This window comes from Brienomyrus brachyistius, chromosome 23 (assembly GCF_023856365.1).
Source record: "Brienomyrus brachyistius isolate T26 chromosome 23, BBRACH_0.4, whole genome shotgun sequence".
Classification (NCBI taxonomy): domain Eukaryota; kingdom Metazoa; phylum Chordata; class Actinopteri; order Osteoglossiformes; family Mormyridae; genus Brienomyrus; species Brienomyrus brachyistius.
Window position 1 is genome coordinate 4,918,674 of NC_064555.1, and position 27,185 is coordinate 4,945,858.

Genomic DNA, 27,185 nt, shown 5'->3' on the forward strand with positions numbered 1-27,185 from the left:
ATCCAAGTTGATTCATCCTGAAGTTTCACCCGAGCCTCGGCGGCTCCTTTTACTTATTCCGACCTCCGCTTCCTAAACTGGGAGAAACCGCAGCCGTCAAAACTATTGAATATCGGTTTTGCGCATATTAGGAAAATGAAAAATGAAACCACCAAATGAAAGTTGAGCATTACACTTATCAAAAGAGGAAACTCGGTAAGTACATAGAACAAGCACGGTAACATGTTCGGTTTACAAGTCCGCTTTCCGTCTCCCAGTAATAAAATAAAGCCGCTTTTCGCTCTCCATTTGCTTAGTACTCCTACTCTGCAGATGTCGCTACAGCTTTTCCCAAATTATTCGGATGGACCGCGGAGGGAAGCTGGACCCAAGCCCTACTGAGCAGGAGCCCGGTGTCCGCGTCTGGGCCGGGGAGGGGAGGGTGCCTGGGGCCGGGCGCCTGACAGCCGCATCGGAGCGAAGCGGGCTGGCTACACGGTTGCTAAGCGCGCCGGGGGAACCGAACCGTCCGGAGGTAAAGCACCGCTCCTCAGAAAGGGCAGGGAAGCGCTGGGATCCTGCCGGGCAGACCGGACCGATTCGGTTCGGTTCTGTCCCTAGGCGGAGGGCATCTGCTGAACTGGGATCAGTGATGAGCAGCAGCGCAAGTTTGTGCTCCGCACCCCGGGAAGGGCTCGTTTGTACCGGCAGGTGACATTTCGGCACATTGAATCATGTAACTATCGCTTATTCGCTTATGTTTAAAAGGCATTATTAATATTATTATTTATTATTATTATTCTTATTATGTGCAACCGTGCGGAATTCGTGCTTCTCGGTCATATGTACAATTTAATGCGTAAGCAGTTTGATTTGTATGTGACACAGAAGTCGTGCTTTTCGCATTTTGAGATGTTTCCGAGATTGGGGATGGCGATGGCTGTTTCTCATCCGAGCTGCCTTGAAAATTTGCCGACTTTTTAGGCGAGATTTCGTCGCCCCTTACGGGGTGCCGCTTTTAGGAGCGTTTTGCATGTCAAATTTAAATTTAAAGGCGAGGTCATATTTGTATTGTCATTCATGGCTGTGTTCACCAAGACCCTGCAGATACGTGTACTGAGTTAATCTTCACGTTCTGCTTCTCCAGCGCTCATCTCCATTTTACTCAGAAATGCAAGGATTTTTCTCAACATTTTCATTACCTTAATTACCATTGCAAGCAAATTTTGTGGAGTTTGCATGTTCCGCTTGCATTTGTGTGGGTTTGAGTCCTGCCCCTAATGTGTGTGCGTGGAGTTGGCATGGTCTTCTCTGTTTCTGTGGGCATCTTCTGGGTACTCGCTCATGTGACTTTAAATCGTTCGTAGCGCGCCCGCGAGTGTGTGACTGCGTGTTCTGTTTTGGACTGGCATCCCGTCCAGGGTGTCCCCTACCCAGTACCCTGTACCTGCTGGAATAGCATTAATGTGATACACAATTATTCTCTACTTGCCCAGTTGTTTCAGTGCAGAACTGACCAGACAGGCTGGTGTTTTCTGTGGTATTTATAGAGTGGTTGTTTAGCACAATTTCACACATGCTCATGATTTGGGGGTGGGGGAGTTTCTGGATTGAATGCTGAAGAATATGATGTCCAGTAAAAAAGCATTTATCACCGTGGCAATGAGCATCCAATCAGAAACGTGGTCCGAGAGGCACTCCTGTTGGGAGATTATAGTTAATTGTGGTATTATAGACTGCAGATGGTGAATGTTCTCACCGCGTCGGCCAGCGTCCCGTCCCCTGAAAAGACGTCGTGCTGCTGAGGTAGGCGGCCAGAGCTGGAGTATTTATGGTTAAGATCAGACACCCTGCAGCCGGGGGCAGGTTAATATCTGCTTGGTACTGTTGTCATCCCAGTGGACATTCTTATTTGCGTTGGTATTAGCAGTGCAAATGATCAGTTAAAATAACCTTGTCTGGAAATGAGATTGGATTTATTGCTATATATAATTTGCAGAGATTGTTCCTCAGCTCTGAGGTGGCCATATGCCTGTGCAGGACTGGGGAGTGTGTGGCTCACTCCATTGGGATGCTGAGTGGTTTCACTGTTGGACCCTTGAGCTTGGTCATTGACCCCCAGTCGCTCTAGAGACTGGCTGATCCTGCTCCTTCAAAATGTATGGTGCTCTGGACGAAGGCGTCTGCTAAATAGCTAAAATGTGAGACAGCACAGACAGTCGCTAAGTGTGTTTTTTTTCTTTTCTTTTTTTTTTAGAATGTGGGCGTGGCTTTTAGGTTTGTCCCGCAGCTCTTCCAGTCTGAGCGAAGGCTGATATCGTTTTATTCCAAGTTTCTGTCGTGGTTGGACTAAGGACTTCGGATCGCACTTCCCGCTATAAGCAAAGTGACGTGGCGAAGCGGCGGGGCTGACGTCTCGTCCTCGAACCCGCAAGGTCTCTGTGCCCCTCAGCTCCGCTGTCACTGTCACGGTCTCTGTCTGTCAAACTCGGCTGTGGACTGATGTTCAGAGATGCTCTTGGCACTCATTTTTTGGGTTAAACTCAATGTTTGTGTGTGTGTCTGTGTGTGTGTGCGAGTGTGTGTATGGCTATTCACATCACAGGTGTTGGATCGAGTGTCTTCTAACAAGTTTGCCTCTTTCCCAGAGCTCGCTCGTCTTTAATGAGTGTGTTAACCATTAGTTTGTGTCGCTCGTTAGCCTAGCGTAGCCCATGGGACAGCAGTAGGGCTGCGGTTTTCCCCAGATCCACACCCCCCCCTTTTGTTGTGGGTCCTACTCCCTCTCCTGTGACCGCACTCCCTCTTCTACTTTCACCAGGCGGCCCTTTCATCCTCAGCCTCTCCCCGCTTTTGAAGTGGAAATGATTTCATGTCTAGAGATGCAGCTCTGTTTATCTTTGGGTTTGGAAGTACTATCCCATCCTGTCCTGTTTTTTCACGGCCATGTTTCCCCCAGTGGGACGTGGGTTCCTACGGTTTTAGGCCCTGCCCCTCTGCTGCTTACAGCCTGGCTTTGTTTACCTTCTCGTTATTTCCTTTCTCTCTCTCTCTCTCTTGTCTGTCTCCTCACTTCCTGTGCAGGCAGGAAGTTCGTCCGTGACTGACGGCAACGGTGGCCCCAGGGGTCGGGGCCATGCAGGCTGCCCGATGAGGCCATGTGCTCTGCTGTCGGGCTGCCTGGATCCCGCAGCCTCTGGTGGTCAGCAATGTAGCTGGTCATCACTTGGATCTCAGAGGACCTGAAGTGAGAGACCCAAAGCCCCACCGGAAAGGGACTCCCACTCGGTTGGCTAACATCACTGTCAGAGGTCAGCTGGACAAGCAGTATGCAGGAAGCTGCCTCGCTGAACCATAATCATTCAACAGGTAACTTATCCTAACTCAGGGTCTGAATACAGTGTGACTTTCATTGAAACCATGCTGTACTCAAACTCTTTTGGTGCTACTCATTAACAGACCAGACTTTTGTTGATGCTTACTCTGAGATTCATACTCCTGCTGTGCGTTTTCTTGAACATGTATCCATGTTCTAGAGTAGAACCGGCCATTTTGGATGGGAGGTTTAAAATACAGCATATGACGTTTGAGGAAATTGGTTGGGATGGGTGTTCACCAATCAGAAGGCTTCGGCCGTGGCATGCGGGAGACTGGCCACGGTGCTTGTTTCTGCTTTCTATTTGGATTGGTGTGTTCATCCTCTGACGGCAGCGACCTTGACGTCTGCTCCAGTAACAGGGCTTCAGTGGGTGGCCCTTTATATTCCAGTCCGCTCTTCCCTCCCAGAAAAGAATCTCGCCCTCTCTGATTTCTCTCCCTCTCTCACCATCTCTTTCTGCCTTCCTCCTGCTCTCTCTTCCTCTCAGCTTCTCCCCCCCCCCCCCCCCCCCCACTCTCCCTACCGGAAATTCGCTGTCTCAGCACCGGCCCAGACAGCCGTAATTGTCCCGGTCGGCCCCCCCAGAGGACGACAGCCAGGGAAGACGTGCAGATGCCTCTGCGGCAGACGCTGGGGGGCGGGGGGAGGGAGCTCTGCTTAACAAGGCTGCAGCCCCCCCCCACAGACAGAGAGAGAGGGTGTGAGGGGGCCAGCTGGGAATCTGGAGGCTGTGCTGCAGACACACTGCAAATTTTGCATATAAACGGCAGAATCAGCACGTTGAGGTCAGAAAGCTCGTCGTCTGGCTGTGTCGAGCTGAACCAAAGAGGCCCATGGGGTTCTCCGCAAGCCGGCTCAGTCAGATCCAGAAGTCTATGATTCATGCCTTAGGAACTCTGATTCCCAGAGGACCCTCAGTGACTGGGCAGTTCTGTGATGTGGGGGGAATCTGCCACCTTTGTGGGGGTCTCCGATGTGGAGGCGTCTCTCCCCCAGAGGACCCCCTGTCACCGGCTGAATGAGAGTGACAGCTATGTGGCCACAGCACAGGGAGAAGTGAATCATCTTGAGGTGCTTTGAAGGCTCCAGTACAGCACACATCCAGGGGGTTCTGGCTCCACCCAATAGCATTCCAGGGTGATGCCAGGAGGCGATGCAACCAATCGCAGTACAGGTCACTGGGCGAGTGTTTTCGCAGCCTATTGAGATTAAACACCCTTATTAACAATTTATTGTGGTGCAGGCATTTGAACCCACAGCCCTGGAGGTGCGAAGAAGCAGTGCTGCCGTGTCTTTATGCAGCTTTGTATAACTGTTCTCTGGGCATGAGGTTTCCTTTGTAAGCAGCAGTAACAGATCCCTGTTTACCTTTTGGGTTTACGGTTGGCTGTGGTATGAAGGGTCGTGGTTCTCGGTCAGTTTCGCCCGTGGCTGCAGAGCGTCCCCCAGAATCTCTGCCCCCCCCCCCCCCCCCCCCACGGGTCTAGCAGTGAGGTGGCGCCATGGGGGTGGAAGCTCCTCCCTGGGCCTCCGTGCTGAGCGTCTGGGTCAGTCCAGATCAGGATGTGGTGGCAGCTCCTCACTCGAGTTACACAGAAGCATCTGGCCAGTTTGTTCCCAAACCTGATCTCTGCGCTCTCTTGCCACTCCCGTCCCTCGTCTAGACGGCATCGGTACAGCGTGCTCTCGTCCGGGGGTGTCATTTGGTCAGCTCGCTTGACCTGGGTCAGTCTGACCCGTGTCAGAGAGTGCGAGCGGGGATGAGGTGCTGGAATGACAAGAACCTGACAAGATCCTTGCAGAAGCTGGCCGGCTCTGTGCTGTGACCCCCCCCGCCTGCCTGTGGCAGTGACTGCAGGCATGCGGTACATAACCAGGTCATTCCTGGACGCAGCAGACAGCCACACTGGCGTCATCATGCTGTTGCGTGAAGCTGTGCTTCGCTGAGTCCTGTAACCCGTCATCTAACGACACGGACGGGCACTCGGATGCCTGAAAGCTGAACCGTTCCCAGGAAGCATGGTTGTTAGTGTTTGCTGCAGTGTCTGGATGCACTGTGTGTGTCTGCCTCCACAGTTTTGGACTTTTCTCTGCGGTTTTGAAGTGGGACCTTTCACGGAGTTAAACTAGTGTTTGAATTGAGCTGCAGAAACATTTTCTGTAATCTGATTCTGCAGTGGTTCTGACCCAGTGACCCAATCTGTGACAAGTGGGGCTGATGGCCCTGATCTGGCTGTACAGAGGTCCGTGCCTTGCCCGACAGGCCCGAAGCATTGTAAACAGACCTAGTCTTGACCTAGCCTGTGCCCTGCATATTAAGCCTATCATCTTTCAAGGTGAAGTCTTGTCCCTGTCATGACTTTCCCATTAAACACGACACTTGGCTGCTGTACTCTGGTTTGTCCTGATTAAACATCTTGTTTAAACATCTTGTTCAGAAGCCGTGAAGTTTCAGCATCATGGTTCATGCATCAAGTAAAGCAGTGTTTCTCAACCTATCCCTCGAGGGCCCACAAACGGTCCAAATTTTTGCTCCTTCCCAACTCCCGTCACACCTGTACCAGGTATTCGCTGTTCCTGATTGGCTGGGAGCAAAAATGTGGATAGACTTGGGGTCCCCATGGGTTGGGTTGGGGGGAAAAAACACTATTGTAACGCATGTTCTTTTTCTATTCCAGAGTGCAAGTTCCACTGCGCCAATGGCAACTGTTTGGGTTTCATCTCGTTAATCTGCAACCAGCTGAACAACTGTGGGGACAACAGTGACGAAGAGGACTGTCCAGCCGTCACCCAGCACCCCCCGTCCGGCCTCTTCCACTGTGAGTGTACTGCACCGGTTTGTCGCTTTCGTGTGGTCTGGATCGGCCCATCTGTACGTGGCTCATAGCAGCGGTCTAAGTCGTGAGGAGGGCACCAGTCACGGTCAGACGCATAAGCAGCCAGCAAACGCAGCCGGGTGCTCGCAGGCTTGTACCTCCCCCCCATCCCCCCACCCCCGTTTGATTGTCTGCTCCAGTCGGCTTCATTTTCATCCGTCGTCCTCTTCTCCCTCTGGTGGACCTCATCCAGTGGTAGCACTTAAAATATTTAGCTGTCTGGAGCGAATGATAATGAAAGAGTGTGACTGTGGTGGCCTGTGGGCGCTGGAACGCAGGTTTGGGGGGGGGGGGGTGGGGGGCGGGGGCACAGAGGAGGGAAAACAAAGAGCAAAGGGGCTGCAGCAGACAGAGCGAGGAAGCGGGACAGAGAATGATCCTAATCACGCTTGCCACCTTCCTGGCGAGCCAGACAGCCAGAGCATGAATAGCGTCTAGACGTGTCCCGTTTGAGAGCGGACATGGGGCAGCCCGGAATGGGCCGAGAAGCTTTGGCTGCATGGCTGTTAACACCACACCCCCACAGAGCCCATGGTGAGCCAGGCCTGGCGAGGCCCCCCCCGCTGTCTGACGAAAAGCTACCCCCACACTCATGTTTGCCACAGCCAGTCCCGGTCTGATATTTGTAGACAAAGAGTTCAAGGACAGCAGGTTAGGAAACCCTGAGGGGTCCTATGGCCTAGGTTACAGAAGGGCAGTCCTCTGGGATCTGGTGCACGCTGTGCTCCATCAGAGCTGGCCGCTCCTGTGTGGAGCACGGCACAGTGGGGGCAGGGATCCTGTTCTCGGCCGGGATGGAGCTGGCGGTTTAAACGGGGTCACTGCAGATCTGGATTGCGGGGCTCCACTCGTGACAGCTGTGTGTCGCATTTCCTATGACCTGTAAGCCCCTGTCTTATTTCCCATGTCCCATAAGCCCCTGTCTGATTTCCCATGTCCCATAAGCCCTAGTCGTATTTCCTGTGACCCGCATGCCTTCGTCTCTTTTTCTGTGACCCGTAGGCCCCTGTCTTATTTCCCGTGTCCCATAAACCCCTGTTTTATTTCCTGTGACCTGTAAGCCCCGTCTATTTTTCCTGTGACCTGTAAGTCCCTGTCTTGTTTTCTGTGACTGGTAAGCTCCTTCCTTTCTGTCTTATTTCCCATGACCCCTAAGCCCCTGTCTAATTTGCTGTGTCCTGTAAGTTCCTGTCTTATTTCCTGTGTCCTGTAAGTTCCTGTCTTATTTCCTGTGTCCTGTAAGTTCCTGTCTTATTTCCTGTGTCCTATAAGTTCCTGTCTTATTTCCTGTGTCCTGTAAATCCCTGAATTATTTTTCTTGGCTTCTTTCCTCCCATGATCTGCACACCTTTGTCTGATTCCCGCACCTCTTTTCACATCCCTGTAACCGACCTGTTCTGTTTCGCTGAGACGCGCACGAGGCCAGTCTGGCTGTCTTGAACGCAGAGCACTGTTTTGTTACTGATGAAGCAGAGCCAAGGTTTCGGGCTGTACCGGATGGCCCAAACGGCACAGGACAGGAGCTCCCGCACGGTGGGAGGGAGGCGGGCAGGACGGTGGCTGCCGGAGACGTGGGAACACGCTCCCGGGAGATGAGCAGATTCCGTCAGACGCGTATGACAGCCCACTACACAGGATGAGTCCCCCCTTTTGTGATTATTGCCGCGAGAGGCTCCCTGTGCATTTCACACGGGATGCCGACGGCTCTTATTTCCGTTGACAAGATATGTTTTCACATGCGGCGTGAGCCAATTGTGGAAAGCATATGGCAGGGCTAAGACCCACATCACTCACATGCAGGTGGCTCGGCACTAGGCACTAGGCGGTGCTAACAGAGAATATTTCCGGAACTTTATTGCATATAAACGTTCAACCTGAAAAGAAGCAACAGACTTATAAAACCTTGTACATTTTAAGAGTGAAAGAGGAAGAGAAAGAGAAGGTTGATCTGACTGTTATTTATTATTATCATTATTTATTATTATGTTTTACATACATGTCTGTTGTGATACATATTGGGATGATACATTTTGTTGTTAATGCTACTGTAACAAGAGAATTTCCCTCAAAAGGATCAATAAAGCTCTCTCTCTCTCTCGCTCTTAATAATTGTGTACATCCGGGTGCTGCTGGAGAAGCTTACTGGTATCTTGTGCCCTCTGGGTTTTGAAGGACGTCTGCCATGGTGTCTGTCTGTGGTAGTCTGCCTACATTTTTATTTTTTTTTGAGCGATACAGATGGCATTAAGTGATATGAATGTTCATTTTAATATTTAGTGGTATCGCATTGCAGTTAGTCTTTGAGCTGCAATGCTGCCTTCCTCCGCATCTCCCCCCCACTCGCCTCACCTATTTATAGATGCAGACTGTTTGGGTCAGAGTGATCCCACACTGGGCTCCGGGGTCAGTCCAAGGTCAGACTCCTCTATGGCCGCCCCGATTGCTTCTGCTGGCTTCGAATGAGCCTGTGAAACCCTAGCTGCCCATACCGGGCTAGAATGGGCTGGGCTGGCTCTTCTTCCAGCCCCACTGTCAGCTCCGTCGTCTCCTCCGAGCCTCTGCCCAACACTTCTCCTTGGAGCTGATCCCTCCTCGGAGAGCCGGTGGGGAGTGTGCCGCTGCAGCGAGGCATTCCCCCAAGCCGGATTCGGATGCGGGTGAAGGGAAAGATGTTGACAGAAGGGCAGCTCCAGCCAGCATTAGTGTAGCACCGCTGATGGGAATGGCATGACGGCACGGAGCCGGAGAGCAGCGGATCGCTGCCAATGTTCCCGCTCTGCCTGGGGCCTCAGCCAGCGGCTCTGCTCCGCTATCCTGGGTCTTCGGATCCCCATGCGAAACCCAAGCTCCCCAACTGGCTCCATCTCTGACCCCAATGCCTGCTGCTCCTGCAACTGCACAGGATCCCAGCACCTGGGGATGGACATATGTGAGTCCAGTGTGAGTCTAGTGCAAGCCTGATGTGAGTCCGATGCAAATATAGTGGGATTCCAGTGTCAGTCTGGTGTGACTCCAGTGTGGTCTGAGTCAGGTGCATGTCCAGTTTAGTGTGAGTCCAATGCAGTTCTGATATGAGTGCGGTGTATGTGTGTTTCAGGTCCGGAACAAGTCTGTTGTGTGTCCGGTGCAAATCCGATGACGGTTCAGTATGACTTTGAACTGAGTCTGGTGTAAGTTTCATGTGAGTCCGATACAGTTCTGATGTGAATCTGTTGCAAGTCCAATGCAATTCGAATGTGAGTCCGATACATATCTGGTGCAGGTTCTGTGTGAATCTTTGCAGTGTGAGTCCAGTGCAATTCCAGTGCAAGTTTTGTGTGAGTCTGGTGCAAGTCCTATTTGTGTCTGATGTGAGTCTGGCGCAAGTCCAGTTTGTATCTGGTGCAAGTCCAGTGCGTGTGTGATCGACAGTGGGAGCTGCTCTTTGACGTGCATTAAATTTGAATTTTATACTGGCACAGCAGTCATTGACCCAAGGTGCATTCACACGGTTCACCGCTCGGGGACAGCAAGCAGTAGGGTGATACAGCTCTGATCCTCGTTATTGACAACTGAGTTCAGTGCCACATTCAGGCCTTGCATCTCTATATTTGAACCATGTCACCCCAGGTGCACGGACCCTGTTCAGATTGTCTCTGCGGCCGTTTAGACGGTATTCAGACCTCGTTCTGACAATGTCTTTCGCAGGTGTATAGAACGACATTCTCTATTACTCAGAAATTGCATCAGGGCAGCCGTGGTCACTCCTGCAGTTTTGTTCTTCAACTGTGTGTGGGTCACCATTCATACTGGGACTAAAGGGAGGCACAGTGACACACGAGTAGGGTGTCAGACTGCGTCCCGGCTGTCCGCAGCTCCGCGGGGTACCTCCCCCCCACCCTCGTGCTCTCCGTGTTTGTGGTCCGGCAGCCGGCTTCCCATCACGGGTGTCATCGTCGTCTTGCGAGCTGGCGTCGCTAAGGGCACAGGCTCGTGTTTCGGACCGGGGCTTGGCCTGCAGCCGAAGCAGCGCAAAGATTTCCGATAATGTAGAGGGTGGAAATGGAGGTCGGCAGTTAACCCCTTCTCTCTCTCCCCCCCCCGGCTGTGAGAGCAGGGTGGGTGGTGCTTGGATTATTCCAGTATGATTCCAGTGTGGAGAGACCAAGGATTGGGGAAATCTTGGAATTGAAGTGGTGGTAGTTTGATTTGTAGAGAATTCCCAGAATGCTGGAATTGTTTTTTTTTTGTTTGGGGGGGGGGTCACTTTCAGGATCCCATTATGGCCCAGCTGACATTCCCGGGGTCATTTGTGACATTGGCTAATGTCTACATGTCGTTCCCCCCTCCCCCCTGCCCCGGTTGACATGTCCGGGACATTGGAGCCCGAGAGGGTTATCCTCGTGAGTCTCTTGAGCAAAGCCTCAGGTTTCCCGTAAGGAAACACAGCAGCTGTTGATCTCTTTGAGTTGTGCTTGGATATCGTTACAATCAAATGAACCACCTCTATCTCCTGTTCTGCTGGATTATACAATGATTATCACTCGTGCACTGCCGAGCCTCCAACATGGCCCACGGTAAATCATTGTTTCTGAGGGGCATTGTGGGATATCCCAGCTGGCCAGGCGCATCTCAGCATTAGGGCACTGTCAGTGTCATGGCCGGTACACTGTCAGTGTCATGGCCGGTACACTGTCAGTGTCATGGCCGGTACACTGTCAGTGTCATGGCCGGTACACTGTCAGTGTCATGGCCGGTACACTGTCAGTGTCATGGCCGGTACACTGTCAGTGTCATGGCCGGTACACTGTCAGTGTCATGGCCGGTACACTGTCAGTGTCATGGCCGGTACACTGTCAGTGTCATGGCCGGTACACTGTCAGTGTCATGGTCGGTACACTGTCAGTGTACTAGCTTGCTCTCCTCTGCTGCAGCTAACCCAGAAACAAGACTGATTCTTTAAAGCTTAAGTCACTTGGGTACCTCCTTTTGTTAAAACTTATTGAGGGAAATGTGTTCAAAACCCTCTTAGGGTTTGAGTATTTCAGCTTATAAACATCTGGGTTCCTGCTAAGAGGGAGTGAGTCAGCCTTTGTCTGTGTTTGGAGGGCTGGTCCCCTCCCTTTCTTTTGCTTTGACAGTGATCTGACTGTCTTCTCTGTGACCCCCCCCCCCCCCCCCCCCCGCCCCACCTCCCCTGCCTCTCCGTCTCCTCAGCTGACCCCAGTCAGCGAGACGGGTCGATCTGTCGCGGAAGACCGGGAGGACAGACGCTGTTCCCTCTCGTCCCGTCTGAGTCGGCTCTGAATGGGCCCTTTCAGAAACCTCCTCTGTGTCTGCTCCAGTCCCAGTGAGGCCCTCCCTTGTAATGCAGTGTCGAGTGTTAAGACGCTCATTTTATATCTGGTTTATGGGAAATTTTTTTTTAGTTAGAGGATTATACATCTGTTGTAGCTTCAATGGGCTGTACTTGTGAAAATGACCAGTGTGAGTAAACATTGGCTTGGCTCGCACCCGTGTCGGGGGGGGGTTTGTGCTGTGTCGAAGGAGACTGATCAAAGCTTGTTCTCCAGCTGCTGTGCAGAGAGGCGGCTTTATGGCTTGTTTGCTCCTGTCGTTCAAATGGGAGCTCGACGCTCTCCTACCACCCTCAACCAGTCTTGGAGATGGGGGGGTTCCTCCAGAACGGCACTCACCTAACTGAACTTTACTACAGGGTTACGGATCTGTGTTTGTCAGTGATGTGGTCACAAGTGCCCCTGTGAGAGTCCTAATAGGCCAAGGCAGCCCTGCAGAGAGCTGGCAAAGGACCAATCATTTGTCCGCTTGACTCAAGGAAAGTAAATAATGAAAGCAATCCACTATAGGTCTGTCTAATATTAGCTGTGGCTACCTAGTCTGTCGTGACATATCGAGGAGAGAAGCTTTTCCATTTTGGCCTTGTTTGACCCGTTCATCTCAGCTATAGAGCTTGTAACTTCAGGTCATCTTATTTGTTTTGACGTCTGAACTCGGCAGATGTGTAGGGTGTCCCTCGCCTGCATATACCCCCCTTCAGAGCCATTTCATTCTTAGTCCTATGAGGAGATGTCCTGATCTTTAGAATCAGTTTGATGGAGCTGCTGTTTGGTGCCAGTTTGGGACAGTGTCTCAGCTGAGCTTCTCCTAGACCTGCCGTGGGATGGGGCTCCTTTAAATTTGCAGCCCCACCTACCGGATGAAGCACGGTTTCCAAATGACACCTGAGATGGATTTCCGTCCAAATAGTTACATCCTTAAAGTATTTAAAAGCTGTGGAGGACGGAGAGCCAACCCCCCGCCCCCCACCACCATGTGGATGTAGACATCAAGCTTGGGAAAGACTCCTCACCCCCGTCACACAGAGAGGCAGCATTCTGTTGTAGGAGGCTGTTTCCACTCTTTTGTAGTTTGGGGGAGGGCAAGTCTGTGGTTTGTGGTCCTGATTAACCAGCCATCTTACACCATCCTCTCTTTCTGCCATTGCAGGAGGGGTTCATTCACGCTTAATTCTTCACTTAATCTTTTTTTTTTGTTGCTGTTTAAATGTCTCTGCACTAAGCAAACAACAGTGATACCACAGAACCACAGGGAGGTGCTGTTTCAGCTGTGCACCTGGCCCAGCAACTTGGGGCGTCAGGGATGCTGTCCATTCTTTAGTAAGGAGCGAGTTAACTGCATAACCCAGATATGCCGCTGATAAACGAGGACTTTCCCAAAAATAGATGCCGGTTATCTTAGGGCGAGGGTGACACTGGGGCTGCAGAGGAGCATCAGAAGAAAGGTGGTGCTCGTCATGCTTTCCAGATGTTTACATTCTTCAGAGCAAGTGCTGCTGTCTCTGTCCCTGCCAGCTTTCCCACTGGCTGTTAAGGCATGTGCTTGACAGAGCTGGTAAAGTTCTCTCTCGCAGGGGTGAGAATTTTTTGTTTCATGTTCGTTTGTACTGGAGGAGAGGTTAAGTCGTCATTTCGCCTGGCAGCAGACCACGATGCTTAGCTCTCGCACTCCTTCACTGAAGCGGGAAGCCTTTTCCGGACATGCGTCTTCGTCACATCAGGAGCGATACCTCATTTTAAGCCAGAATAGTGATTGCAGGAGTCAGGATGTGGCTGCTTGTCTGGTGTTTCTGTCCTTTCATCAGAAATTCTCCTTGTGGCTGGAAACTTACTCCTGTCTGTCTTGTTCTGTAATCACCCTGTCTATAAAGGTTATTGTGTTATGTCTCTGTCTGGAATGGCTGCTCCAATTTGTGGTCTTCCTGTCTGGAAGAGTTAACCCTGCATGTGGTCTTCCTGCCTGGAAGAGTTAACCCTGCATGTGGTCTTCCTGCCTGGAAGAGTTAACCCTGCATGTGGTCTTCCTGCCTGGAAGAGTTAACCCTGCATGTGGTCTTCCTGCCTGGAAGAGTTAACCCTGCATGTGGTCTTTCTGCCTGGAAGAGTTAACCCTGCATGTGGTCTTCCTGCCTGGAAGAGTTAACCCTGCATGTGGTCTTCCTGTCTGGAAGAGTTAACCCTGCATGTGGTCTTCCTGTCTGGAAGAGTTAACCCTGCATGTGGTCTTCCTGCCTGGAAGAGTTAACCCTGCATGTGGTCTTCCTGCCTGGAAGAGTTAACCCTGCATGTGGTCTTCCTGCCTGGAAGAGTTAACCCTGCATGTGGTCTTCCTGCCTGGAAGAGTTAACCCTGCATGTGGTCTTTCTGCCTGGAAGAGTTAACCCTGCATGTGGTCTTCCTGCCTGGAAGAGTTAACCCTGCATGTGGTCTTCCTGTCTGGAAGAGTTAACCCTGCATGTGGTCTTCCTGTCTGGAAGAGTTAACCCTGCATGTGGTCTTCCTGTCTGGAAGAGTTAACCCTGCATGTGGTCTTCCTGTCTGGAAGAGTTAACCCTGCATGTGGTCTTCCTGTCTGGAAGAGTTAACCCTGCATGTGGTCTTCCTGTCTGGAAGAGTTAACCCTGCATGTGGTCTTCCTGTCTGGAAGAGTTAACCCTGCATGTGGGGTTCCTCTGCCACTGGAGATCTTCTGGAGACCATCAGTAATACCTGGAGGTTACTTGGGAGGGGGGTACAGATGAACTGGTCATGTCACCTGCATGATTAAAGACCTTGGACTTTGCAGATGGAGTTGAATAGCTGTCAGTGTTTATGTGGTAGTGAGGCATCTGAGTTTTTTAATTGGGCTGTGAGCTCTTGGCCAGGTGTCTGAAGTACATGAGCCACTCTGAGTTGCAGCATGTTCAGGCGGGATGTCGTGCACTGGGGGAAGGGGGTTTTTCATCAGCCCCCCTCATGTCTGTAGCCTTCAGGAACCTTAAGGACAGGCAGACTATTGTTCTGGAGAGCTGGCTGACCTTTCACCTCCTTCACACTTCCCTCATACCTCGTGTGACAGAACGTTTCGTTCAGATACAGGGTCTGGTAGGCTGGAGGTCAGTTGGCATCGTATTCTAGAGCGGCTCTTCCCCAACACATCATCTCTGGCGTGTCGGTTTAACACAATGAGGTGTTACTTGTTTGTTGTTGCTGTTAATATGTGACGGTCCAAATTCTTGCCTTGTTTCTCAAGCTAGTTAGATACACTTATATATATAAAAACTGCAGTTTTCCTAATCTTGTAAGACACATTCCTTCATGTTGGAAAAAACGACAGGCAGGTTTATCAGTGTTCTCTGCTGCCCCCTAATGGTGACAAGTGGCTAATGAGCTTCTCTGTGTCTGTTGCAGCTGAACTGCAGTTTGTTCAGATCATCCTCATCATGGTGGTAATGGTTGTCATGGTGGTGCTGATCATCTGTTTGCTGAACCACTACAAGTTCTCCGGCTGCTCCGGTATGACGCGGCAGAGCCAGGGCAGCAGGCAGGAGGAGATGCTACAGCAGGTGGATTGGGGCGTTATGTCAGGGCAGATCAGTCATTAAACATGCTGCCCCTTCCTCACTGTTCTGTCTCCTTCATCTCAGGGACCATCTGCATGGCCACAGGATAGCACAGCACCAACACAAGGAGCTTCTGAGGTGAGCCCGGTTATAACCTTTCAGCCAAACAGTCCATTTCTGACTCCTCTTATGTGCAGCTCCACCCCCGATTCCTGCCAAATTCAGGCTCCACCTCCCGATCCCTGCTGACCACCAGCCCCACCCCTGATCCCTGCCAACCTCAGGCTCCACCCTTCCAATCTTGGTCGATCTCAGACCCCGCCATCGCATTCTGCTAAAAGCTCTCCTGTCTCTGCAGGCAGCTTACGCACAGCGTGAGAGGCTCACGGCTCCCGCTTTCATGCAGCAGGACCGGTTCTGCCGCTTCCAGCCCACCTACCCCCCCCAGCAGCACCAGATCGACCTGCCGCCCACCATCTGCCTGTCGGATGGGGAGGAGCCCCCTCCCTACCAGGGCCCCTGTACGCTGCAGCTGCGGGACCCTGAGCAGCAGATGGAGCTCAGCAGGGAATCAGTGCGCGCGCCACCCAACCGCACTGTCTTTGACAGCGACCTGATCGCCGTGCACCCGCCCAGCAGCAACTCAGGCATCAGCGCCTCCCGCTCTGCCAGCCACGGGCACATGGAGGGGCCCCCGCCCACATACAGTGAGGTCATGGGCAAACATCCAGCCTCCTCTTTTTTTCCTCACCAGCACGGCGATACCCCTCCCATCCTGCAGGGGGCAGCTGCTCAAACACTCCAGCACAGCAGCAGTGAAAGCACAACAGTACCCATTAAGATCAGGGACAGTCAGAGGGACAAACAGGTGTGAGGCGAGGGGTGGGGCTGTGTTTTCTGCCCTGCCCCAAACATTGAAGGGGTGTGGTGTTCCGTGGAAGACTCCATCACCTGCCTCAACATCCACCCTCACTGTAGCAGCAATGAAAGATGTTTGATATTTGACCCAAAGCAACCTGGATAACGGTTAGCAGAGCTGCCTAGTCTGTTTTCCATATGTACTGTGCTAGTTGAGGGATTTTCATTAATTAAAGAAACATGTATTTTATGAGGATTTGTGCACAAAAAAACAATCAAAATTAACATCTTTGTGCCAAGAGCTGTGTGGGACTTGGGGGATTTTACTTGACAGAAGTCTGGTCGTTTGCACTACTCGCCGTTCAAAGGGATGGAGGGAAATGTCATTTTATTTGTGTGTTTTACTCCTGGATTCAAGGAGAGCTTCAGCCGTTCCTCCCCGTCAGAATGATGCCCGAATATTCTATGTACATTTTTCACCTTTTATTGCACTTAAAGGCATGTGAAAATGTCTCCGTGAGGTGTAGCGTGGTCCTCGGGCCTCCGAATGGTCGTGTCACCCCAGGACGTGGTGAACGTATGAGTCACACTCCTCCTCGGTGCTCTCCTCCCTCACCCTCGCGGGTCCCTCAGCCCTCCCCCCCTTCCTGCTTTCAGCTTCTTATCTACTTGTACCTTTGCAGATCCATTCACAAATGAGGGCGGTTATTGTCATCTGGTTTTCTGAAGCTGAGCAATGTGTGGATCTCCTGTGTGTGAGGGCTGCCTGTGTAGAGCTCGACCTTGAGAAGCCGCCAGCACGTCCTCCCTGTCCCTGTACTCTCCAAACATCCCCGTTTCCATCCAGATGGTCCGTCTCACACAGTCAGAGTGCTTATAGACCCAATGAAAAGAAGCCTAACCCCTTTGATTTGGTACTCAGGACATAGCTGGTTGGCGGCTTTTCTTTGGAGATCTTCCACAGCAGTGAGGAGGGAAAGGGGAGCTCCCCATGTCCGTGGAGTGTTTTGTCTTGGTTGGGATCAGAGAATTTGCATATCTTATTGCTTGCCATTAATTTCTGCAGTTGACTGCCGTATATATATATTTTTAACATTTTTTTATTTTGAGATGTGGCTCATGACTTTATTGAAATGATGCAAATACTGGACAGGCTACCAAAGTAACGATGGAAGTCAGGGGGAGTCCTCTGGGTGGGGTCCTGTGGGTCCAAATACCATCCCCCCCCAGCTTAGCTGTTCCAGAGAGTGATGCTAACATGCACCCATGACGCCATCACTAACAGATCAGCCAACTAACCTGCTTCGTTCACTGATAAAACGTCACTGCAGTCTGACCCCCCCCCCATATTATTTAAACCCCACCCACTGGGGTTTGTGCATCGGGGCAACATATGTCATGGTAACTGACCTTCCTTGCGATTGTGCTGTACTCCGGGAAAAAAAAGCACTTAACCAGTTTAATAAGGTAATAATTGTGATTAATATAATAATTAAATTAGATCCGGTTCCGGGCTGCTTTCTGAGACGCCGGCAGCAAGGCTCCATTCCCAGCTTACTTAGCAGTTGGGGGCCGGGAATCTCCTCCAGAAGTGACTCAATTATGTCTCCATCTGTGGACAATCACGGCAAATCCATGTTCATAAAGGCAGCTTTGGTCGCCATGTTGGCTTGGGAACAGTGTGGGTAGCAGAGAGGGTTATGTTCTGTAACGGTCATGCGTGGAGGTACCACCCCCAGCATTCGGGTGAAGACAGGGCTGTTCGTTTTGGGGGGGGGGGGGGGGGTAGGTTAGTGTGTACAACCCCAATATTTAACTCTGCTTAATTTGTCTCCCTCTAATACATAGATATTTGCATTTGAATTATGAAACTGTCCACAATTAAATATTAAATTCTCTCATATCGCATTTGGGTGGAGGCTCTTGCCGTCTTGCGGTGACCCCCCAAACTCCACCTCCTCCTCTTCCTCGGCAGATGGCGCACGTGTATGTGACACAAGTACAGCACCCACTTGCTGAAAACAGGTGATTCCAATGCAGGGATGCCCCCCCCCACTGGTACATCAAAGCATTAAGTGTTTCCACAGTGTAGATGTATGTACCCCCCAGTCACCTGTCTCACGCTTGTTTATAAGGTGCTGAATATAAGAATATGATGCACATACCCTCTCCGATGGGTAGATCTACCAGAAAACAGTGTGAATAATGTAATATACTGTACAGATAATAAAATGAACTGGGCAGGTGTGTTTTTTGTAAACAGAACAGTGAGATGCTTTAATACTGGTTACGGAACAAATACAGTGAACTGCCTGTTTTATTTTCCTATGAAAAATATAAGTAATGTATGGATGAAACAGGATGGCAATATCTCGGCCTCAAACAAGACGTCACAACTCACCCTTCCCCCCCATGACAGATAGCTCACCATCACCACCACAGTCACCCTGGTACCATGAAAGGAAAGGTTACCTGGAGCCACGCATCTCAGGAGTCCTCGCGTTCCCCGGACATGTCCCCGAAAGCACGCCCCCCCCCCCCCCCCAGGACGTCCACAGAAGACATGCAGAACTAATAATCCGCTGCTGGACATTTGTTTGCTTTATTGAAAATAATAATGCACATGAAATGTGTGTAATTTTTGCCTCTTAACATTGGAGCCATATGATGTCATAGGTCTGTCGCAGGAAGGATGGCAAGTGTTTAGTCGCGGTTGCTAAAAGCTGTAGCGGTTGGACATACAGACTTTATGCTTGTACTTATGCTGTGGTGAAACTGCGGCCGCCATTAAAACCCTTTAAAAACACAGCACCAGTGCTTCTCTGCTTCATGTTGGAGCCTGCAGAGTTAAACCCCCATTGAGATAAGACCCTAGATCAGAGGTAGGGAACCTGATCCATGGAGAGCCAGTGCGGGTTTTTGGGATGGCCTCTCAATCAGCCAATAATAAAGCAGCGATTCTCAACTCCAGTCCTTGGAATCCACTGTTATTGGCTGACTGAGAGGCCATCCCAAAAACCCCCACCGGCTCTCCATGGATCAGGTTCCCTACCCCTGCCCTAGATTATAGCCCTTGTGTTCCTTTGAGGGCTCCCTGCAACAATAGCTTGTTAAAGGGTGTGAACCCAGTTCTACTCTGATTTAATCTGATTCTTGAGGGTTTCTTGAGCACAGCAATACCTCAGCACGCCAGCAGGGGGCTGAACACGTTGGGGAGGACAGCCAAGCCCTCCATTTTGAGAGTCAAACCACAGAATATCTTAAATTCCAACATCCCACCCATCCATCTGTCTTTTCTACCCGCTTGTCCTCTGCAGGGTTGTGGGGATCCACAGCTATCCTGGAAGCTACAGGCGCAAGGCAGGGACCAACCCATCACAGGGAACATATACAAAACACGGAGTTCACAGCACATTTAGTCTGACTTTTAACTGAAAATCTTGGGCTGGATGATTTAGCCAGTCGCAGAGCGGATTTAATTGATCCTTCATTCTCAGCCAGCACATTAAACATGCGTGTGCAAACGGACATGTCTGACATATATACTGCCCATCATGCAGGACAGTCACTGTCAAAGTCACTCCAGAATGCCAGCCTCAGCCGCTGACGGGAGGTAGCTCCTGATCGCCCTGCGAGGACACGGTAATGACATGGCTTCACCGGGACAAGAGGTACTCCGTAGACTTCAAAGCACTCTAGTGTAACTAAAGTAAAAACAAAATGACACCCTGCGATCCACTCCACGACGATCATGATGTTATCAGCGATGGATAGAAAACGACAACGATGTACACAGAACAACATTTAAAAGATGGACACAGAGAAATACGACTGTTACCACACAGCGCAGTCTGACCCAGGATTAAATCAGCCCACCGACCTTTGAGTTGATGTTTACATTTTCCCCCTTCTAATAACGCTGACATCTATTATGTTTCTTTTGCGTGTTTCTTTTTACAATCGCAGATGATAAGTGCAGCTTTAATTGAGCTCCTAGGACTGAGATGGGAACACAAGCAGGACGCTGGGGTCACTGCGCCCCCGCTGGAGACTCATATTAAAATCAAAGTTTAGGGTCCCTGATCTTTCTTCCGGAAAGACACCTTGTCTTTGGTCTGCTGCAGCTTCTCTGAGAACTTGTCCTTCGTCTCCTCCATTCTCCCGGAAATCCTCTCCTTGGTTTCCTCCATTTTTTCTGAAAATCGCTCCCGGGTCTCCTCCATCTTGTCCTGTATGTACTCCTTGACTGGGGGTGGGGTCGACATGTAGCCATGCTTGCGGAGGTATTTCACAGAGAGGGAGGTCCCAGCCAGCGTGACGGTGTACCTGGCTGGAGTGGCGATCTCCAAAAAAAAAATCAGATGACATGTCAGTAACTGTCCACTCACACACATCCTTGGAGATATAAACCCTCGCTCAGAAGCTGGGGGCTCTTTGCGGACAGACCCCCACCCGGGCATGCTAGGACCCTCACCTTGTACATGGCATAGGCGGTAATTGCATATCCGCTCTGAGATTTTTCCATGAGGTCAACGAGTTTGTCTGGGAGGCCGATGTACTCGAGAAACGGGACCACATTCACACCCCTGCAGATAAAGACAAAAAATATCACAGCAGACACGATTTATCCCATGCGACATACATTTTTGAGAGAAAGCCGGGTCACACAGTCCCTAGAGCAACTGGCGGCTAAGGATCCTGCTCAGGGGCCCAATGAAGAATCACTCTAGGGACTCGAACCGGCGACTTGCTGCTCAAAGGCACAGCATCCTAACCTGCTGAGCCACACGGGCCCAGGTACTAACTCTGTATTACAAACCACACAGCTTCCTCTGTGACGATACATTAACACGGTTTATTTTTTACGAGACGTCCTGGCTCCAGAACATAAAAACATTCCTATTTAGCAACACACCCGTTGTGCTACTTTTCTTAAGGTACGACAGTATGACCACAACCCAAAAGCCCCACCTTTCCCATCAACCCTAATATTAACCTCCAACACTAACGCTAACCTCAAACGCTAACTGCAAACACTACCACTAAACCCTAATGCTAATGCTAACTTCTAACGCTAACTCTAACCCAAACCCCTAACCCCAATACTAGCCATAATGCTAACACTGAGTCCTCCTCACCACCAGGGTTCACTCACTTCATGGCGGTGTAGTAGAAAGCCCCAAACCACAGAGAAGACGTCACCAGATGCACAGGGATCATGACTTTCCCATACTGTTTCAGCATTTTCTGGAAGCGGTGGACCAGCCCGATGGACTTGTCCTGAAGGGGATCCGAGTCGCCAGGCTGCTCTGGGATGTCCTTCCTCTCCTGTGTTGGTGACGCTGCTCTGGCTACCTCTGATGTGCTGACGTAGCACAGGCTGGGACCCCCTTTCCCAGTCCAGGGCCTGGGGGCCACCGGGCTGTGGGACAGGCCCTGGACTGTGGGTTGCAGAGCGACCAGCCGCAACCAGGCTCTGTGGCAGACAAGCTGCTGCATTTTCTTTTTCTCACTCACGCCCAAGAGCCTGCGGGCACCATTAAGAAGTTACCGTAGAAACCAGTGTCATCAATTAAAAAAGGATCACAGTCGCGTTATACCATCCAGGATACTGAGGCGCGGCAGCTTTAAGACACTGACGCAATCAAACAGTCTTGAATCCAAATTCCAAAAAGTGCCAACAACAGAATCGACAAACGTTCATTTATAACGCAATATGCGTCATGACGGTCTTAAAGCACAATACTGTGTCAGCACCCACCTTCACAAAGGAATGCTCCGCAGCATCAATACTGCGGCTTAGACTGAGCGATCTGGACAGGCAGAGAATAAAAGGGGTGGGCATGAAACGGAACCCAGCTTTCACCCCAGCACATATAAAATGATCGCGGACAGCGCCGTGTCGGTATTACTGCGACTACAGCATTGGAGCAGCAATTCGCTCGTAAAAATGCCAAAAGAAGCCCCTTTTATGATCCTCATTACACCATTTATTAAATAAACCTTATTTAAATATAACCCCTTTATATTCCTTATTTATAACCCGGGCAGTCATCCTACAGAATCTCAACCTCCTTTCCCACAAGTCTTTCTCACAAGCATCTTTCTAACAGAATAACTGTAGATGTTTCGCGTGTACTTACGAATGAGATTTAGCATGGTATAAGGACGCTTAAACTTTTCATGAAAGACCATCCATGCCCCCTGTGTCATTCAGAAAATAGCGTTTCGGGAAACGGCAAGTTATCCAGTGCAATTTGGGAAATGTAGTCTTTACGCCGTTAGAAATCACGTAGACGGGGGCGTTTGAACTTCATTGACCATAGTTCATATGGGCACAGGCCAAAACGGAAATAGGAACGGAAGCAGAAAGCTTATTCTTCAGCGTGATGGCGGAAAACTCAAGTGAGTGTGAACCTTGGAGTAGTGTTTTTGTACACTTTATTATGTCCTCGACGATTCCTACTTCCTTTTTAATGCTGTGATAGCTTTTATTTTTTCTCTTTGTAATAACCGGTCTATGTCGGGTAAAATTGGAGCTATTTGGTGACTGTCAGGCATGCCGCGTCCCGCTAGCAAGGCTTGTTTATAACAATCATTAGCTCAAGCAGTGATGTTGATGCTCTTGAGGTATCGGCGTTTTGCTATAACATCGCGTGAAAATAATTTGAAAAATCATACTAGTTTATCTTAATATGTTCTGTTTACTTTAGTTTTTGCTATGTGTTGATTCTTTTCAGCCATGTGAACGTCGCACGTAGTTAAAACTTCCATTTACCTCGTTTACCATCTCCGCACGCACCGCTCAGCTTGTACAGTTTACTACTTTTTTTGACGGGGGGTGTCATTTATTTTCTTACTCCCAATATCTTTTATCACGTTGGTTTAAGAGCTTTCTTTAATATCATTTATGCTGGTGTCCCTTTAGATTATTTCGTGAAGAAAGTGTAGAGTGAAGTCCAGAAATGATTTACACTGTCTTGTAATAGTGTGGAATTTGCTGAGAAACAGTCTGGTGTATTCAGGGCACCGGGAAGGAGAGAGTGGAGACAGACCTGAGGTGTGTGGCAGTGGAGATGGTGGCTTGACCAAGAGGAAGCTGGAGGGGAAAGATTATGACCACAGTGGAGACGAGGGCCCCCCCAGTAAGAAGGTGGTAAGTGACTTAATGGTGTGACTCGCCCTCCATGTGACGGGTAAGCGGTGCTCTTAGTACTCCATGTCCTGCTGTGTTCTCCACAGGGCCACGGTATCAAGGTAGCCAGCCATTACAACACCCTTCAGGAGTGTAGTCGTGAAGCTCGCACCAGGAGCAAGATCTTCTACATGCGAAACTTCAACAACTGGCTGAAGAGCGTTCTGATTGGTGAGTGGGGCTCTGGGAATTGAGGGTTAGAGTTACATAAATGGCTGGCTGTGTGTCTCTGATCTTGCTGTTATACATGAATGTATAAATGTACATGTTTACTAGATGCTTGAAGAACGATTCCTTGTCTTGTTACACTACTGCTGGGGGCGGTCTGTTAGATATGACATGTTAACCTGACTCGTTCCCTGTGCTGCAGGTGAGATCCTGGACAAGGTAAGGCAGAGCCGAAAGGAGCTTTGCGTTCTGGACCTAGGCTGTGGCAAAGGGGGAGACCTTCTGAAGTGGAGGATGGGGAACATCCACAAGCTAGTGTGTGCAGGTCAGTGGAACCCAGGAGATGCTTCACGTAGCCAGCAGTGGGCAGTGCCCTTCAGCTGGAGTCCATTCTGGCCTGAGGGTCTGCTCAGGCACCATGTTGCTCTGTTTCAGATGTTAGTACCAATGGTACTTGGAGGGCTAGAGTGGGCGGGGCTGATAACCCTGTCACTCACCACTTTAGCCTATTTCCTATTGGTTACAGTGATTCTGTCTGTGCTCACCCCACATGCTCTTTTTCAGACATTGCCAGCGTATCTGTCGAGCAGTGTGAGCAGCGCTACCAGGACATGAGGAAGAAGAGCCACCGGCAAGACCGCCTCTTCAGCGCTGAGTTCGTCACTGCTGACTGCACCAAGGTGCGCAGTGTGTCCACATGCCCGTAAAAGGGACCCCTTAAGTGATCTTCTGGATGCTGGGCGAATGTGCAGCTCCAGTGCTTCCACGTTCCTCCTCTGTGTCCCTCCCCTGTCCAGGAGCTCCTCTCGACCAAATTGAAGGATCCCGACATGACGTTTGACGTCTGCAGCTGTCAGTTCGTCTATCACTACTCGTTTGAGTCTCAGCAGCAGGCTGAAATGATGCTCCGTAATGCCTGCGAGAGGCTACGTCCAGGTGGCTTCTTCATCGGGACGACGCCGGACGCCTTCGAGCTCGTGTGAGAATGCCGCACTGTCCCGTCCCCCAGCCCTGCCAGAATGCCAACTTCAGTGTGTTATTTATTTAAATTATATTCCTCCTTAATTCCATCCATCCTCCCGCAGTGGCTGCTACTATATAATAGCTAGCTGACGGAGGAGGCTCACTGCCCCTACTCTGAGGATGGTGTCTTCATATTCGTGTGAAGATTGACCTTTCCCTCCCCATTGATGCCGGTCCTAGTTCCCCATTCGTCTCCTTTGCAGCCCTCATAGTGCGAAGGCTGGAGTCTCTTGGTGACATTAACTCCCCTGTTGAGTGGTCGGCCCGGGCCGCTCTGTTACCGGTTGGGTTCATATTGCCTGAAGAAAGTTTCCTAATCACCCAGATGTCTGATGCCTTTTCTCAGAAAGCGTCTGGAGGCCTCAGAGTCCAATTCCTTCGGCAACGACGTTTATCGCGTGACGTTCCAGAAGAAGGATGTTTACCCGCTGTTTGGCTGCCAGTACGACTTCAGCCTGGAAGGAGTCGTCAACGTGCCCGAGTTCCTCGTCTACTTCCCACTCTTCCAAGAGTGAGTCTGTGCTCCGGCGTCAGCGTCGCTGCTGACCAGCAGGTGGCTCCACTGATCTCCACTGCCCCTTTACAGGATGGCAAAAAAGTACAACATGAGGCTGGTTTCTAAGAAGACCTTCTCCGAGTTCTTCAAGGAGAAGATTGCAAATGAGCAGCACCGGACTCTGATGAAGAGAATGCAGGCTTTGGAGGTGCGTTTGCACGCCCAGCCGCCGGCTGATGAGCGTTCAGTGCTGATCCGAACTTTTGCGGCCTTTCTTTGTAAAGGGCTTTCCCTTTGTATGTGTATTCTGATTTTTTTTGATGATGATATACAAAAACCCTTCCTCTCTGCTGGCTACGGTGGTCACTGATACATGCCTTTCCTTTGCAGCCATATCCTGCCGACGACAGGAACCGCTTGACCTTCCAGGATGCCAGCGAGTACGAACACGCCAGGGGCAGAGCGGAGAGTCCTGACGCCAGAGTTCCCCTTGTGAGTGCTTGCTCGCTGTTACCACGGAAACAAGCCGTCCACAGCGCTTCTCCACAGACAGACCCTGCCCCACAGCGCCTCCCACTGTTTCTGTTTATAAGTCCTCAAATAGCCTTTTCTGGCGTATTCGGTCCGAAATGTTTCTCAGGGAGTCAGATGATGCAGACACACCGCGGTGTGAATGAGAGCAGGAGGACGACAGCTGTCTGCTCAGGACATGATGCAATTCTTGTTTCGTTCACTCCTCCAGATGCTGCAGAATGAAAAGAAATAGGACAATACATAAAGCAAATAAAATATGCACATACACTATGGATAAAATACAAAATATACATATTCATACTAGAATAGCATGTGCAGCATTAAAAAAAATGGCTAGAAGACCAGTAAACATAAATTGTGCATGTGAATATGCATACATTTAAGTACCATATGACTAGGGCTAATCAAGTCATGCCCTCAAGATCTGAGCACTGCTGATTTTCTGGCGTTCCTTCACATGTGGGCCAGCTGTGAAGCGTCCTGCCAATCAGAATCAGTAATTCTTTAACCTGGAAGAACTGAAAATATGGCCTGGATCTGCAATTGAGGTGCAGATTTGAAGAACCCTGCTATATCAGAAGGAGATGTGCAGCGTAAAGTAGCCAGTCCAGTAAAATAAGAGCAGCTTCTCTATTCATCTGTCTACAGACCAGTTACTAACTCGGTCTCTCTCTCTTTCTTTCTCTCTCTCTCTCTCCCTCCCCCCAGGGCACTTTAAGCAGATCGGAATGGGAGGCAGCCAGTAAGTCTATGTGCTCCGCATGTGCTGTTCCACAAATTCACACCCAGCTGTCCCCTGGAACTTGGACATTTTTTTGTGACCCTCATGTTTGCGGTCAGCTGGTCACATGGGGGTCTGTGGCTGTGGAATCATGTGACATTCATTGCAGTTTTGGAATGTGGGAAAATTTGGAATTTAATGCTGGTGCTTCATACTGTGTGTGTGTGTGTGTGTGTATGCGTGTAAATAACCTTGACTTGCAGAGTCCTCCATCTTCCTGCTTCTTCTCACATAGGTATCTACCTGGTGTTTGTGTTTGAAAAAATGTCCTGACCGTCCCAAGAGTATATCCATGGATGCTGGCGGCCAGGTTTGGACAAGCAGGATCTGCAGTGGTGGAGGTTTTTCATCTCTGAATTGCCTGTGAGCGAATGGTCTGCGGGAGAGATTAAGAGCCTCATTCCTCAGTAAGCTCCGCTTGTTAGGCTGCAGACGAGGACGCAAACATGCCTCCGTTACAGATCCGTGCGTAATATTGCTAAATGAATTAGAGATCAGGTGATGAGCTGGTCGTGACTTTTCTGACCTCCTGTAATGTCTGGCTCTTGTGTTGTTCCACAGCCAGGTTTTCGTTTTTGACCAGCTTTTGTTTTCGTTTTCTGCTCTTCAAAGCGTACATCAACGTTGCAAATAAAATCTTGTGGAAATGCTGCTCATCCTCGTCCTTCTTGAAGACTGGCTTGGGTTTGACGGTGATGATAATCTCAGGAAGCGCATGTCTCGCGGTGTGCGATGCCTTCCTGTAACGCCCTGCGCCGCTGGCTGGTTCACGGGTTCTCTCTGGTTTAAGATTTTTGGTGGTGTCGCTTCAGGATGTTAAGGCCTGGTTCATAATCCCTGCAGACATGGCCGTGCGACGCCCCGTGAGCCATAATGCTGGACTGTCCGTGACCCAGAACCGTCTTACTCTGCCAGGCCTAGGGTGGCACTGTAAAGCAAATCTGCTCTTAAGTCCAAAGCCATATATTATATGCTTGAAGTATGCAAGGCAAGATTATCGGTAACATTTTCGTAAACA

The 27,185-nt window shown here is 50.3% G+C and overlaps 3 protein-coding genes across 11 annotated transcripts; 2 read left to right on the forward strand and 1 right to left on the reverse strand.

The window, feature by feature from the left end:
- On the forward strand, positions 1-18,781 carry LOC125719057 (low-density lipoprotein receptor class A domain-containing protein 4-like). Of its 7 annotated transcripts, XM_048993499.1 has the most exons (8): positions 1-195; positions 297-514; positions 2,237-2,414; positions 3,064-3,348; positions 6,037-6,177; positions 14,961-15,115; positions 15,197-15,250; positions 15,471-18,781. In XM_048993499.1, the coding sequence occupies exons 4-8, from the start codon at positions 3,309-3,311 to the stop codon at positions 15,984-15,986; spliced, it is 906 nt and encodes a 301-aa protein (XP_048849456.1). In that variant the 5' UTR covers positions 1-195; positions 297-514; positions 2,237-2,414; positions 3,064-3,308; the 3' UTR covers positions 15,987-18,781. The 7 variants fall into 7 exon arrangements, with proteins under 7 accessions (XP_048849456.1, XP_048849454.1, XP_048849455.1 ...); XM_048993497.1 differs by lacking the exon at positions 2,237-2,414; XM_048993498.1 differs by lacking the exons at positions 1-195; positions 2,237-2,414 and having other exon boundaries at positions 253-514.
- A 639-nt stretch (positions 18,782-19,420) lies between these two features.
- fam210aa (family with sequence similarity 210 member Aa) lies at positions 19,421-22,213 on the reverse strand. 3 transcript variants are annotated; one of them, XM_048993503.1, is made up of 5 exons: positions 22,114-22,213; positions 21,732-21,783; positions 21,126-21,497; positions 20,445-20,556; positions 19,421-20,313 (listed from the first exon to the last, which is right to left on the reverse strand). In XM_048993503.1, the coding sequence occupies exons 3-5, from the start codon at positions 21,467-21,469 to the stop codon at positions 20,041-20,043; spliced, it is 729 nt and encodes a 242-aa protein (XP_048849460.1). In that variant the 5' UTR covers positions 21,470-21,497; positions 21,732-21,783; positions 22,114-22,213; the 3' UTR covers positions 19,421-20,040. The 3 variants fall into 3 exon arrangements, with proteins under 3 accessions (XP_048849460.1, XP_048849462.1, XP_048849461.1); XM_048993505.1 differs by lacking the exon at positions 21,732-21,783 and having other exon boundaries at positions 22,114-22,207; XM_048993504.1 differs by having other exon boundaries at positions 21,732-22,207.
- A 51-nt stretch (positions 22,214-22,264) lies between these two features.
- Positions 22,265-26,819, forward strand: rnmt (RNA (guanine-7-) methyltransferase). The gene is made up of 11 exons (XM_048993493.1): positions 22,265-22,375; positions 22,996-23,126; positions 23,213-23,336; positions 23,536-23,658; positions 23,898-24,013; positions 24,131-24,312; positions 24,703-24,867; positions 24,943-25,060; positions 25,243-25,344; positions 26,095-26,128; positions 26,403-26,819. Exons 1-11 carry the CDS (start codon positions 22,360-22,362, stop codon positions 26,438-26,440), a joined length of 1,149 nt encoding a protein of 382 aa, XP_048849450.1. The 5' UTR covers positions 22,265-22,359; the 3' UTR covers positions 26,441-26,819.
- The last annotated feature ends 366 nt before the right edge of the window (positions 26,820-27,185 follow it).